The sequence below is a fragment of the Leuciscus leuciscus genome, assembly GCF_965113295.1.
Source record: "Leuciscus leuciscus genome assembly, chromosome: 8".
NCBI classification, from domain to species: domain Eukaryota; kingdom Metazoa; phylum Chordata; class Actinopteri; order Cypriniformes; family Leuciscidae; genus Leuciscus; species Leuciscus leuciscus.
Genome location: NC_138732.1, coordinates 15,438,419 through 15,454,893, shown reverse-complemented (window position 1 = coordinate 15,454,893; position 16,475 = coordinate 15,438,419). Strand labels below are relative to the sequence as shown.

The window sequence follows — 16,475 nt, the reverse complement described above, 5'->3', positions numbered from 1 at the left end:
GGAAGAAAATAAACCAGCGTTTAGGATCTGGATTTAGTTTTTAGTTTTTTTTTTCCTTTTTTTTTTTTTTTTCTTTCCTCATCTTTAGCAGTGAGACTCTGTAAGGTGCTGCGTGTGTTGTATTATATTGGAGATTGCAGCTGAGGCATGTTTCTGTGTCTGCTCTCATTTATTGCCAATCTCTCAGGGAGAAATTGGAAGTGATTTATCTAATGGATGCTGGAACACAGTGGCATTTTCGAATGAAAACACTCCACAGGAAATTCCGATAATAATTCACAGATTATTTGCTGGACTTTTTGCTAGGATTCCTCTAGTGTGGACGATACAGTTAAGTGTGCAATCGCACTCCCTGATAAATAGATAAATACCACTAAACGGGCTGTAAAGCAAGAGTCTAAATTATGCTTTCCTAATGGACTAATCAATTGCGACTTCTCCAGTTTGAGCTCACAGCAATTCATCCTACCTGGAAACAATTGCTTTTTAATCTCTGGAAGGCTTTCTCACTTTGAAAAGGATACAAAGGCCTTGCAGGGCTAAAAGCTTTATTGATCTCTTAGACCCCATTGAATAGGTAATTATACGTCACGGTGTGCTTAGATTAATATATTGCCTTTGTTTGCATCTCAAAATGATAAATGACGTATTTTAGTGTGCATATCATTTAAGTAATCCTAGATCATTAAGGAAGACGGCCACGTACATGGGATGGGCCTTAATGGAATTCAGCAGGGGAGAGAGACTCCTGTCAGCTGTTCGGCAGAGAAGGCTTATCTCATCTCTGCCTGCTATTAAATGAAACATCAGCATCCACTCACGACCGGGCAGCTGGTCGGTCAGGGATTCTGTCAACTTTGGCAGCCTGATGGTCAGGTGTGTAGGTGTTAGTTAAATGTTATTGTGCCAAAAACAGTTTAGATGTGCATGGCCGTTTTCCACCCTCACCTTTACAAACAAAACTGTAAGCACTTTCTCAATCTGGTAAGCTCTTAGATGACCGACAAGATGGAGTAAGGGAATTATTACCTTTGGATGGGCATATTGTTACTTTTCGATAGACACAATTTCTGATAGTGGTCTATAAGCATTTCTATTCTCTATACACATTTTCTAGAGGCCTAAGAAACTACCTTTTATTTTATTTTATTTTATTTTATTTTATTTTATTTTATTTTATTTTATTTTATTTTATTTTATTTTATTTTATTTTATTTTATTTTATTTTATTTTTGAGAAGCTACCACAAATATTTTATATTTCATATATTTTACAGTTTATATTACTGTTTGTGTTATTAAACAGTTTATTTAATAAGCTGATAACTGTGTATATAAAACATTTATTAAAAGTTTGTAAATAAGTATTTTTTGCAGTTTTCACATGAGTGGTTTGCATAGACTGAGCAAACTTTACATTATGAAAAGTCCTCTGTTTCAAAAGAGAATGTCATTCCTGTTTTCCACCTCATCACCTTTAAATAATCCACATGCAGTCGGTGTTGTTGTAATGCCTGATATTTGTTTTCTTTTGACTTTTTTTTTTATTACATTTGGTCTGATGCTCCTGTCTCATTTGTTTAAGACAAACACGCCGATTACATTTACATTTACATTTATTCATTTAGCTGACGCTTTTATCCAAAGCGACTTACAATTGCTATATATATGTCAGAGGTCGCACGCCTCTGGAGCAACTAGGGGTTAAGTGTCTTGCTCAGGGACACATTGGTGTCTTACAGTGGATTCGAACCCGGGTCTCTCACACCAAAGGCATGTGTCTTATCCATTGCGCCACCACCACCCCTGATTACAGATTACAGTTTATGAAGAGAAAAGAGGCAAAAGACTGCATCCATTTATTAATTTACCTCTTTTCACCTGCCACATTTTTCCAGCAGAAAACCAATTCCTCAACCCTGTATCCGCAGAGACATTTTGGAAGAGAAAATCTATGGGAGACATTATGTGTAGCGGGGAAGTGTGCCAGCTGTCGTAAGTTTGCCATCAGTTTGTGTAAAGGTTAATATCACATCTGCTGTGCAGTCCAGCTTGAGGATTCATTCTGCCTTCCCCGGCTCTGCTGCGGGACTCAGCAGCCATCTTCTGTGCGAAAGCAGCCTTCCTGGAGTCTAGGCTTGACAGCAAACAATCTGTTTGAGTCTGAGAGGGTGAAGAGGTCACCCAGCCCCAGTGCACTGCTTAATGTGGGCCTGCAGCCATGGCCCTCCAAATGGAGGGGAGAGGGAGAGAAAGAGCAACATGGCTACATGTTTGGTTTATCATTTCTTGTTCTCAAGCAATAGATTTGTCACCAAGGGAATTCGGTTCTTTCTGTTTAAAAACATCATGTGCCTTTTTCGTGGGAATCGGTCTCTGCAGGTTTAGTGTTTTAGCTTTGGATTCTTTTTAATTTTAAGCTGTGATATTCTAATCACAATTGTCTGTTGTGCGGTTTAATTTTGTTTAACTAACTTGGTTAATGTAGGTTTGGTAACTCTGGTCCTGTTTATCTGATCCTTGATATGGATTGATCAATATTGTTACGTTTTTTGTTTGTTTTTTGCATACACTACAGCAGCCCGTAGCAAGAGTGTTAGCAGTGTGTATTGATCTAAATATTTCATTTTGTTCATGTCACCTTAATCCTGTACAAAGAATGGTTGTGGTTTGGGGGAGAAAGCTCCTTTTCAAATTAAACTTGGTAAATAAGTGAACAGGGGAAAATATGCCTCTGTGCACTCTGCTACAGCCAATTTCAACTTTATTGACATACCTATTTGTCAAATTTCTGTGCAAACATCGTAAAGTGCTATCGACACATGCATATATCATGCACTCCTCCTTTTTCTATCTATCTATCTATCTATCTATCTATCTATCTATCTATCTATCTATCTATCTATCTATCTATCTATCTATCTATCTATCTATCTATCTATCTATCTATCTATCTATGCTGTGTTCCATCTTGTGTATGTGAATCAGCTGAATGAATATGTGTCTGATTACATACATTTGTTCAAAGTTGTGGTTTACTTTTAAATGTTTCATCTTACTATGACAAAATGTATATATTAACTGTGCAACTCAATGCAATTTCATAACTCATATCAATCTTTTCTCCGTAGCTTCGTGACACAAAGTCAACAGAGCAGAATACAACTCTTCTGCATTTCCTGGCCGAGAAATGTGAAGAAAAGTATGCTGAGATCCTGAAGTTCCCTGATGAGCTTGAGCATGTTGAAAGTGCCAGCAAGGGTAAATAGTTATTATTATTATTATTATTATTATTTTAAATGTCAATTACGATTTATTTTGAAGTCATTCATGTGGCAGTATAAGCTATCAAGTGGAGCACAAAATAATTGTTTATAATAATAATTATGCTTTGTCTGAATGCATTTGCATTTATGGTCTTAGCAGTATTTTGTAGTATATTACAAGACTAATAAAAAACACTGGTCCAAAAAGGACACTGATACAGTTGCAGTGCTTGACATAATGAAAATGAATCATATGAGATGGTGAATTGTTTTCCCTCTCTACAAAAATGCATTCCAGTCAGTGTATTATTCTTGGTGATCCAGTGTTCTTTAAGTTCATAACAGCCACTACAATAGCTGTACTTAAGTTGAATACAGAGAGTTATTGTCGTTAGAAACAAAGTTCTTTTTATTTAGATTTTATAATTCATTGTACCTATTCAGTCCGTTTTCTGGTAAAGCACATCTGTAAAATGACTACATTTTCTGGCATGTTTGTGATGCGTTATTAGTGTCAGTTTGGAAGACTCTGCAATAATGCCATGTAATTCGGTTTAGCTGCATGATTGTTTCAGGCTAGATAAAGATGCGCTTTATTTTGATCCAGAAGTCTATCCTTTTATTTCTTCCCTCCCATAAGCTGTTATCATGTTCAATCCAACAGATTTCCCTTTAAATGTGTTAAGCTTTGTTAATTGAACAACCAGCTTTGGGTTGTGAAGACATTATCACCCCTGATCGGCAGATATCAGCTGTGTCCTTGGGAAAAATATGGGGCTCTGTCGGTGTGACCTTGAGATATTTACCCTCATATACAATATATACCTCACTCCATCTAAATCACGCTGCTTTATGGTGTTCGTCAAATCCTTTATTGGTTTTCTCCTGTGGTCTTATTTTAAGCCGTGAGCTTTGAGGCTTTTTATGGCTTGAATTAGATGAACTAATGTTACAGGGATCAACACAGGAGACCGGACACAATTGGCCCCGTGGACTATAATTAGAGCTTTTGCAGAGAATGAAATAAAACTAGTTAATGGCCAAAGAGCCTTTCTTAATCCTTTTGCTATGTGTAAATCCAGCTTTTTCCATTACTATGAATAGACAAGTTTCATTAGAATGGTGTAGAGCAGTTCTGAGGGTTGATGAAGGAACTATAATGAAGCGCAAGGGGCCCATATGCTCCACAGTATGGCCGACAGGAAAGGTTAAGAGTCCAAATGGGGAGGTAGCTTAGCAGGGATGGTGGCGTAGTCTCACACAGCCGTTTTGACATTGTGGAATGGATTCTTATTATGGCTTGCAGTGATTAAGAGCTTTAGTGCTTCCCACTATGCTGAGAGAGATTTCAGTGAATTTAAATATCTGGTTTCTTAACTCTCATTCATTTCAAACAGATTTGGAAGTGAAGACCCTCAGTGAATGCTATAATCTTCTGTATTATTGCCACATGAAATGTCTGTCTCTGTTCGTCTCCGTCAGGGGAGAAATACAGGCATGCGTATCCCGGCAGTGGCGTAATTTCTCCTGTCAATAAGCTAATTTGTCTTTAATTCCATTTGGAACTGTTTGGTTGAAGCCCTTGAGCTTTATTTACTTTGTTAGTTACCTAATTGCTTATCTAATCTAATAAAACAAATTCAGTGGTTTGTTGTGAAGGATGCGGCCGCTGTTGAATAGACCAGCGGTATCTATGTCAAGGTAGATGGCTGAAAGAATGCACAAACCTAATGATTTTTAGAGAGACATTTCAAAGAGAATCAGTTCTTTGTCCATGGTCTTTATCTAATTTAGAATGCCAGTTAAGCAGTTCCTGGCTCTGATTTAGTTCATTAGAGTGATGAGAAATGGCACCCTGCTTATATGTGTTATTAATTAATGTGTTAATTGATTGTATTCATTATATTTCAATTAACTTCACTATAAATATAATTAATTTTATATAGCGTAAATATTACATTCTGACTATTACTGTACATCAAAGCCAATTATGCTAAATGGCATATTAAATATGATACAAAAATATATCTTTTCTTTTTTCTCTGAGGGCTATTTATTAGGCCTTCGATTGCTATCGTACATGTAACGCATACAGATGTCCCACCTGGTTGAAGCAGTCATGAATAAGTAATTCAGCTTTGGCTACTGATCTTTTTTTGAGACCTTTCTGTTCATGTCAAAGTGGTGGGAGAACATGGATCCGTTTCTTCTTTTAACATAGTAGCACAGCTCACCTTAACCCACATTTAGACACCAACCTCTCATTCTCTGTAATTCCTGCTACCTCTCTATTCTTAAGTTCTTGCTTTTCTTCTCCACCCTCATCTCTGCTGCTCAGTTAACCTTTGGGTCTTTTTTTTTCTTTCTTTTTTTTTTCTCTCACTCTATATTCCTCACAAAGAACAGTATATTTGTTGTCTCTTAAGAATACTACTTCCTCCACCTTATCCCTTTTCCCCATCAAAGCGGCTTTTTAGGCAGGCAGAGTTACACACTAGAACACAAGAGCACTGGTGCACTGCAAACCCTATGCTGTCCCAATCTGCCTGTGCCCACAGGAGCATGGCTCTACACCCTGCTGAACTCTGCTGTTTGAGCTTTGTGCAAAGCCTGACGCTCTGATCATACACCGGGATCTTCTCATAGTCTTCTGCTAAGCTTCCCATCACACGTCCCATGCTCTTGCAGGATCTCTGTTCTCAGGTAGTGTACTTTGCCCTAACGCACATGAGTGAAGACCAAATCAGGTGATTTCTTCCTGTTGCATCAAGATTTGTTCCAAAAGGATGTGCAGTGCGCACACACATTTAGTAATCACATATCCATCTACAAATGTTGGAACTGGCACTCTTAATATACTTGATTGAAAAGAGCAATCAGTTCTGCCTGATTTGCTTGAGAAAGTTATTGTCTCTCCTTTCAGTTCTGCCTTGATTGGTGACTGCAGAATACCTCTCTCTCAGTCCCAAACCTTCAAATCTCCACAAATCTGGACAAGAAAGAGAAAGAGTCTGAGATAAAGGAAATCAGATTATTTTGTGGGATCAGGGAGGGCTCAACAGTAAGTTTCTTTCTTTCTTTCTTTCTTTCTTTCTTTCTTTCTTTCTTTCTTTCTTTCTTTCTTTCTTTCTTTCTTTCTCTTTCTTCTGACATATTTTTATTTACCATGTTAAAATTTCCATTAGCCACGACATCAAATTCTACAGATGCACCGATACAAAATTTCTCCACCAATACAGATAGCCAATTGCTGACTGCTATTTATTTTCAAATATAATAATTGCACCACTGATCTATATAGAATGACATGTCATTATATAGATCAGTGAATAAAAAAACTTTTAAAAAAAACTGAAATGTTTGTAAAACTAAGTTGCACATAGAGTAGTTTTCATAAACGCTTTCTTCATGGCAAACTTATTCAAACATACATATTTAACAGTAAATACGCAAGGCAAGGAAAAGCAAGGTTATTTAAAGGCACACTGTGGAGAAATTGTGTTTTTGTCAAACAGCGACCCCTAGAGTCGCTGTGGAACACTTGCACTGTCGTAAATACCCCTCCACCCCCCCAACCTCTACGTTAGACTTATTTATGTCTTGATATTTATGTGAGATATTGAAAACTGTTCTCATGATAATCGCAAGAATCAACGTCAACAGCGTCGTCTGATATCCCTCAGGACTACTACTAGTTCGTGAGGCAAGCTAGGCAATAAAACATAACGCAAAAAAACACGTAAGAGAAACGAGTGTTTGTTAGCAAGTCTGTTAACAGCTCTGATAATCGAAAGCTAGCTAGACATATGTGGAAATGATTGGACTGGTCTAATTATCAGCAATGGATGAATGAACAGCATCGTAAAAAAAAATGACATAGCCTACTACAAGCAAGCGCAACAACATACAACATAGAATGCAAACAAGTTTACAAATAAGAGATTTATTTACTGGCCACTAAATGCGTTTTCTCAGATCGGATTTCTGATTTATCAAAACGATTCCATTTACACCTGGTCACATAAATGTGTTTTTGCGAAACAGATTTAAATCCGATCTTCGGTGCACGTCACCGAAAGCAACAGATATGAGCTGCATTTTATTGATCATCAGCTAAAATTTCTAAATCAAAGACAGCAATAAGAGAGAGCAGTAACAGCCCTGGTAAGATAATTTCGTTTCTTTACTTTTAATGATGATGATTGTGTGATAAGCTTGTGTGACTTACTTTCACTTTGATTTGCGATAGTTTGCACGTTGTCTTGATGAATCGATGCTCAGCTGCGGTAATGCGTGTTCCAGTAGCGTCGTCATATCAGGCAATAACATATAGACTATAACACGCTCTCACACGTTTATTTATTTATTAACGTATGCCGTAATGCCGTAATAAATGGGGGGACGTATGCCGTAAAGCAGTCGAATTTTGTAGTTCTTTTTGTAGTTACGTAGTGCCAGTCAAAGCGATACAGACCCTGCCAGGCTATGGCAGACGTGTCATTCAACCTATTGTAAGTCGATGTACCATCACAAGAGTCTTGGAAATATATTATGAAGGTTGAAAAGCTACATAGTGTTCCTTTAAATAATAGCATATTTCATACACAATGGTAATTCAAAGTGCTTTACTTTACTTTAAAGGATTAAAAAAGAATCATAAAATAATCACAAGTGCATACAGTAAAAAAACAGTAAAAAAATAAAATAAAGTGGACATAGATCAAATAAAGTGCAATCAGTTGAGCATACAGTTGCACTTATTCAGTGAATGCACAGCTAAACAATGTAAAATGTGTTTTGAGTCTACAGTAGATTTGAATGTGGCTTCTTTCTGGGACATCTGATCTCTTCTGGAAGCTGGTTCCAGCTGCGGGTGGCATAATAGCTGAAAGTGGACTCGCTTTAAATAAGCTCATCTCTAGTGTTTTTTTTATTGTTTTTTTTTATTGTTATAGCTAATTAACAAACTGTGAACATTGGATAACTTCCCTCAGGTGAATGCAACCTCAAGTGACATTGTTCACACATTTTATTGACATGATACATGATACATTTCAGTACGTTGTACTGTATTTTTAAACATACATTTTATGCTAATGAGTGTTTTTTTTATGCTATAACTTTTATTAATGTGGAAGAAAAGACTCAAAGAGCCGCTACAGTGATCCGACACGTTACATTTAAGAGCATCAAAATGCCATTCATTATTTGAATGTTGTGATAAAATGGGCAGAATTTGAAAACTGAGACTGTTTTTTATCATAAGTAACAAAGCACAAAGCTCTCTGCAATTATTGGATGGGAGGTGCGCTACAAATAACATTTGGTGTAGGGAAAAACCACGGACTTGTCAACCCTACCTTGAACTACAAATGATTCATAGGGTCAAATAGAAACTGCTATAACTTTGCATTTTTCTTTAACTGTTCAACCTCGACAGCCCTGAATTCAAGTTTAAGTATATACGTATATGTATGTTAATCTATTACATTAGGATTTTATTTATATAAACATATAAATGTATATGTATGAGTTCTGATTTCTTTGAAATGCATTTTTTTAAACAAATAATTACAATTCATTTGTAGCTGTAAAATTGATGAGAATGCAAAACATTACTGATTGTGTTATAATTGTCAATGCATTCTACCTTACGCATTCTGGGGATTACTGTCACAAGCAATTATTGCCATTTCAACAAAACCTAATTATGTTTTCCAGCTTGGTAACATTACCTTGTTGACAAGTTTAAATCACACAATTGGCAGCGGCAATGTTCAGTATATCAGATAAAACATTTACTGTTTACCTAATGCATGATGTAGACTAGAGCAATGCACTGGCCAAATATAGCATGTGTTCTGTCAACTGGCTATGGGCCAGCAGGCCACCCTTATTTGTGAGTCCTTCTGATCTGACCTCAGCTTTAATCACATTACACAATACTTTACCTTTTGTCCAGAGCTAACCACCCTTTATTGTATCATTGTATTCCTAATGCCAATTCAGAATACTGTCTTGACAAATTTAAACTGAAACAGCAACTCGTTGCTGATCAATGATACTTGCATCATCTCGTGTATAATTTAAGCTTGAGTCACAATTTGGCATTTGCTTGATTCTGTTAATGTGATTCAGAAGGATGCTTGCCTTACATGCGTTCACTATCTCCATCTGCATTTATTTATTTTCTCCCCTTCCAGTCGTTTATGTCTAGTCCGTTCTCACTGTATGTAATCTATCCATGGCTCAAGGGGTGTTGTAGAAGGAAATTTTGATGTCAATTTTGATTTGACCTGACATTTTCCTTCAAGATAATCATGACAACAATTATTCATCTCTCCTGGCAGTGCAGAGCCACTTAAGGGGTTTTGTTTATAATGTGTTCAATATTTTATGCACCTCAGCAACATAATCCAGGTTTTCGCTTGAAGAAAGTCAGTTTGGATAGGAGATATGTGCTAGCAATCCCATGTTGACTGGCCACTGCTTCCTGACACACATGATTGCATCCCTTAATACATCTGTGCTAGTCAGCCTGTAAAAAATATGTTGCCCAGGTAAAGGTCAGAAGCGGTCATGGCCTACCTCCCCAGGCCGAGCTTCCCTCTGGGCAGAGGAGCTCTCAACTTTCCTGTCTCATCCATTACCATCCACCTCCATCAAGGGCGGTGCTAATTAGAATGTGTTTTGATCATCCTGGGAGGATAGGCAGAAATGTGCTGAGTCTCAAGGAAGAAATGGGACATGGGGAGCAACCATGAAATCAGAGTGGCATTGTATTTTCCCCTTTACTTATTCATGAACTTTATCCCTCCTGGGCTGCTCTGTTACACCTCCCTGCCCACAAAAAAAAAGCAGTAGATGGATGCTTATAGCACTTCTTCCTGTTATATTACATCACAAACCTGAAGATGGTTCAAAATCCATGTATTTACAATCAAAGGATGAAAGCTAAATATTTATTTTTATATTATTGCTTATACTTAGCATTAGGGATTTAAGAGGATTATATATCTTTATACAACAGGTAGTTTTGGTTCTCGAATCTGATTGGCTGAGAACCTTTTCCAGCCATGCCGTACTCTACTAATAACACACGGAAACCATTTCATAATTTGTATCACTCCGCTTGTTTCTGCCGGATCTAAACTGGCAGCATTTTTCACAGCGAACGTCAATGGCGGAGGAGTGCAAACCCTATCATTTTACAAATACCACTGTTATTGTGTCATTGAAATGTAGTTTTAAGAAGTGTTTTTTTAAGGCTATAATGTAGTTGTTTAGACCTCAGATGTGCAATTTATATATAAACAGTGCCTATTTGAAAATTTGTTTGGACATGTGAGCTCCAGGCAGTTGAGTGCTCATTTAGCCGCTGAGAACAGCTTTATCTCGCCCAGTCCTTCGGGAATTTCCCGCTGGCTCTTATGTAGATAGCGGTTAAAGATGAGATATAATTGGTTTGGGTATATCAAATGTGCAATCTTTGGTCTTATTAATCTATTACTTGTTCCAGAGCAAATTGATTTATCTTAGGGCAAAGTTAAGTTTCATACGTTTATATTTTTATTTAACTTAAATCATGTACTAACTAGAGCACTTTTGTACTTTTGGCTGGATTAATTGCTTGTTTATGTAGTTCAAACGTCTATTATTGTTCATTTAAATATTATTGTTCTATACATAATATTTTGTTTTATGTCAATAATATGCCTTATTTCATATTGAGAAAATGTCTGTTAGTGATTTCGACTTCAGTGAAAGTTACATTATTACGCAATTAGATGGCAGCAAAGACTGTCTTTATGAGTGAGTCAGTAGCAAAGCCTTTTATATTGAAAGGGACTAAAACAAGGTTGAAAACACCTTATAAGACGCAACCGACAAATGCATTGACTAGCGCTATCATGGGAAATCCCCATAACTGTCAAAAAGGGTACTAAGACAAAGATATAGCTTTCCTCAGCGGACATTCAAACGTTTTTTTTAATTTTAAATTTTTTTAATTTTGTTTATCATGGATATAAGATTGAATTGAAGAATAAATGCTATATCAGATGTAGGTAATGCTTAGTTGAATTTTTTTATTATTTAATTTTTAATACATTTTAGAATTAGTAACTGAGACTTGGGCTCATTTGTTAAACTGTCAACTTAAGATTTGAGCCTGTAGCTGAAGGAAGTAGTTCCACACAAAAGAGGGTTTTTAAAGACACTCCGTTATTGTTTCTTATTTACTTACACACTTGTGTCGTTGAACTGTTGTATACAAGCAAAATCACACTCGCAGTTGTGGCTATGGCTCTATTTCAGCAGGGCTCTGGTTGCCTCTGAGTTGGTTCCTCCGCCAAATCTATGTTTTTGAGGGAGGGGTCTTTCCTAAGCAACTTCCCAAAACACCGTAGCAACTATAGCAACACCCTAGCTCAAGCAAAGAGCTCTGAAAAAAATAAATAAAATAAAAATAATTGGTGTTGGTGCAGTATGTAAATGCATGGCTCCCCCCTTTATACAGTATGTATTCCTCACCTCATAACATGTGTTAATATAAAAATATCACGCCCTGCACATGGACAATTAAGCAGTGTAATTGTTCAGATGCTGCACCTTTTTCTATCTATTTGTATTGTCTGTAATGTAAATGGCTGTGTCTGGTTTAGTAACTTCGTATGCTTGTAATTCATGGAAACAGAAGCTAGGACAAGAGGAGGAGAAGGGAAATTAGAAGAGCAGAGAGGGTGTCCTGGTGTTGAGCTGCCACATGAATCAGCTGCCGTTCTGTATCGTTCTTCATCCTAGAGTGAACTGGAGCACAGTGGTCATAAAGCATGCGTTTTGATGATTGTGGTCAAGACCTTGTTTTGTGAAGTGCAAGCTGTATGTCAACAGAAAATTCAGTATGCAAGAGTAATGCTTTAAAAGGACTTGCCTGTTATCTCTTTAGTTTGATCGTCTGTGCTGCAGCTTGTCAATGTTAGGGCTGAAGAAAACTGTTCTTTTCATTCTTCAGAAAGGAATCTATGAAGTACTTTTATTTATTTGTTTATTTCATTATGCCAGTTACTGTTGACACGCTGCTTCAACTCAGAACAATTGTGGCATTCACTCAGTTCAAAGAAGTATGTGTGGCCAATTGTGACCACCACAATTTTTAATTTAATAATTTATAATAGTAATGATTATTATTAGTATTATTATTAGTACTAATCAAGTATGCAATTATTTATTTTTTCATTGATGCATGAAAGTATATAGTAGGCTGGAAAGCTAGTGTGATAGAGAGGAAATTGGATTGGAGCAATTTTGTCAGCTTTCTGTTTTTGAATTAAATTAATATTGCATGTCCATACAGTATATTGATTTATTTGGTAAATAGTGTATAATAAAGCCTTTCTGGATGATACAAGAAATCTCCTCCTTTTTGAGATAATAATTGGTTGATGTGCATTATCCCTTAAGTTGTAAAACCCATGTTTCTTTTTATATGTTTTTATTTAAGTGCTGAACCATGACAAAAACTCAACTTGAGCCATTTTAAACCCTTTTTTTAGATTTAAACAAGTACAGCACACAAATCCTCAAGTTCACCTGAACCTTCACTTTCAACCTTCACAAGGTCACGTTCAACTGCACATCCTCAAATCCATCTATAGAAAATAAGTAGATACTTAAAAAAAAAAAAAAAGACAAAAAAAAGGAATTTTGCTTTAGTTCAAGGACACCCTACAAACTTGTGAATGTAAGTATGCAAGTGTATCTCTTTATGCCCAATATTTTATCTGCCCGTCAGTGCTAAATGGTCTGTTATGGGAATATCATCTCTGCCACCATGGTTCCCCACCCCGTTGCTTGGTGCTGGGTCTGGATAATTAAAGATTCCTAATTTCCCAAGGGATAGAAAGAACAAGCAGGGATCAGAAGTTCAGCCGCATGTCTCGGCGAGGGGGAACACACCGAAAATATATCTGCTGTTAGTTAAGCCTTAAATGGGGTCAGGTTGAATGTTGCTTTGGGCGCTCTCTGTTCCCTGACTGATGTGGGATGAGTGAGTCTCAGTGAGAGGAATACTCACCTCTCGTTCAGCTGATAGCTCTCATTACCTGACTGACATATATAAAAGTGGCCTTGATTTATCCTGTCATCTCGCCAAATAGTGCTGTTAAATTGTGTTTGTGTCAATAAAGGCAGCTCCTGTTTATAGACATAAAGCTTATATTGTGGATGAACTGAGATGGCCGCATCAACCCATCCGCGGCGTAGATATTGCCTCACAATTTCCTGCTTAATGCGAGAATGGGTTCTTCTTGATGTTGGTATTTTTGCACCTCTGACTTTTGCTAATAAAGCTGGAAAAGCCTGGAGTGCCTGTTATTGAGCAATATGCCTTGTTAAACCCACACTCAGCACCCCTCTAAAGTAGGGTCCACTAACTTTCTGCCTCGAGCCCCCATTGTGACTATGCCAAGGCAGTCTGACAATCCAAGGGGAAAAATGACACATATGTGCTAATAAATCGATTTAGTATATGGCACAGCCATGGGCAAATAGTTTAGAGTCGGGGTGAAGGGGTGAAGAAAGAAATGGAAGTGGATGGGGGGACATTTGAACTTGTAGGATATTAATGGTAATGGTGAATGCATCTATTATCCACATTTATTCCTGTGGGACTGTGGCACTGTTTCTAGATGATAAGCTCAGTACTGTGTATATAATGGCTGCATTGCATATTAAACAAAAATATTATAATAAGAAAAAAACCTTCTTCACATGGAGTAGAAAACCTTTTTTTTTTTTTATAATGCCATTTTTCAAGAACGCATGTTTGTAATATGAGAGCACACCCAGGTTATGGACAAACTAAGACATGTTTTTTTTTTTTTTTTTTAACAAAGCCAGAGCAAAAATAATCATTGGGTCCATTAAGCAGCACACAGTAGTTCAGTTTTACATTTACATTTACATTTACATTTAGTCATTTAGCAGACGCCTTTGTCCAAAGCGACTTACAAATTAGGACAAAATTCAGCGAGTCATCATAAAGAGGCAAAAGCAACAACAACGCAAGAAGTGCTCAAAATACGAAGTTCAGGTATTATTCAGAGTAGCATAAGCCTGATAAGTGATGTTTGTTACAGTAACTTTTGTTACTGAATGAATCATTGGAGTAATTGATTCAGGAACTCACTCATAGGCTGCGTCCGAAATCGCTTAATACTCTCTTGAGTAGGTATTTATTTTGAATAAGTACTCCCTTTTTGAGCGTTAAAACAGTATGTTGTATCTGAATGAGTATGAATGAGTTTAGTATGAATGTAATCCGGACGTACTACAGTTGCCATATTATCATTATCATGTGACGTACAGTACCAGCGTCAGTTGCGTTGTTTCACTACCATTCACAAATCCTCTCCCATGGTTTCATGGGATAGTAAAGTGTCCATCCTTTGCACACTTCTGAATCTTACCGGAAGTAGTGTACACGTGTACATTTTGCCTACTCTTTTATGAGTACTGTGAATTCAGACTTTGTCACAGACTATTTTTCGCCTTTTATAAAGTAGGGAAGAATGCGGACGTGGCCATAGTTCATGCAAGAATTAGTGATTTTGAGCAATTTGGTTGAGTGAATGATTCAACTCACTCATAAAGATGCTCATAAACTCATAAACTACTAGTGTAATGAAAAACCAACTAGTATTAAGTAATATTTAATTTGTTAACATTTAGTAAATGTATTGGGTATCATGAACTAGCAATGAACTTTTTTTTTCACAAAATGTATTAATGTAGGTTAATGCTAATTTTATATATATATATATATATATATAATAAATTAATGTTAATTCATACAATGTTAATTTATATGTAGATATTAACATTAGTCTATAAAAATAAATACTCAAAGTATTATTCATCGTTAGTACACAAAGTCTGTAGTCTTGTACAACTCTCTGTTTCACAATTTAATGAAGTGTGCCCCTTTTACTATAATTCTTCCTTTTTTTTTCTGTCACACCTACCGAATATATTCCCCCTGCAGATCAATCCATGGAGATGTGCCCTACATTTCCGCTGTGGCTCAGCTCTCCAAAAAATGCTGGCCTTATCTGCACCACACATACATGCATGCGAAACATGTCTGGATTAAGATGCTGAGGGCAGCACTCTCACACATACCACACACACACACACACACTGATTCTGGCACTTTAGATTAGAAGCAAAGTGAACATTTGAAGAAAAATAAATAAAAATCCAGAGAGAGAGTTTTACCATTTACAGAATCTGTGCAGATCCACTTCTCCTGAAGGACCTCAGACGATCACAAGAGTAGTGCCAGTGGTTTTAGAAAGTGGGATTTTAGGAAGACATAATGCTGTGATGTTTGGTTTGCATAAATATATCATTTATGTGTATCTATCTATCTATCTACAAATATTGTCAGAATTATTGGCACCCTTTGTAAATATGAACAAAGAAGCCAAAATAAATATGCATTTGTAATCCTTTTGACCTTTTATTAAAAATAAAAATAATTAAATGATTGAAAATGGAGGGAAATCTCATTATGAAATAAATGTTTTTCTCTGATACACATTGGCCGCAATTAATGCCACCCTTTTATTCAATACATTTTGCAACCACATTTTGTCTTCTCCTATAATGCCTGATGAGGTTGGAGAACAAGACATATCACTTTTCTATAGGATTTAGGTCAGGGGACTGGAACGGCCTTGGCTTAAACTTACTTTTGTGCTCAGAGACCCATTTTTAACTTTTTTTATTTTGATGTTTGTTTTGGATCATTGTCCTGATGGGAAGATCCAACCACAGCCCATTATAAGATTTATATCTGTATTAAAGCTGATTTTTCAGCAACCATTACTCCTGTTGTCAGTGTCACATGATCCTTCAGAAATCATTCTAAAATGCAGATTTTCTGTGAGCATTATTGAGCACTATAACATGTTATGTTTGTTTCGTTCAAACTGGAAGCCGGAGGGCACCCTCACGCAGAAAGTCCAAATATGCCTCACAGAAGTAATATAACTAATGACTTTCCAGGAAATCCCTAATATGGACAAAGGCATGCAGCAATGAGATTTCATTGTTGCTGAATAAAAAGAAGATAGCGCTTTGACTTATTCAATCTGAAGACAATAAACACACAACTGTGACATTATATGGTTTATCTGTGCTCTTCAAG

At 36.6% G+C, this 16,475-nt stretch overlaps 1 protein-coding gene across 1 annotated transcript in view; it reads left to right on the top strand.

Annotated features, from left to right (window-relative positions):
- The window catches only part of diaph2 (diaphanous-related formin 2), a 442,308-nt gene that overhangs the window by 269,020 nt on the left and 156,813 nt on the right, over positions 1–16,475 (top strand). Inside the window, exon 20 of the mRNA XM_082178708.1 lies at positions 3,131–3,260. Coding sequence (XP_082034834.1) covers positions 3,131–3,260 — 130 coding nt within the window. The remainder of the gene's footprint in view (positions 1–3,130; positions 3,261–16,475) is intronic.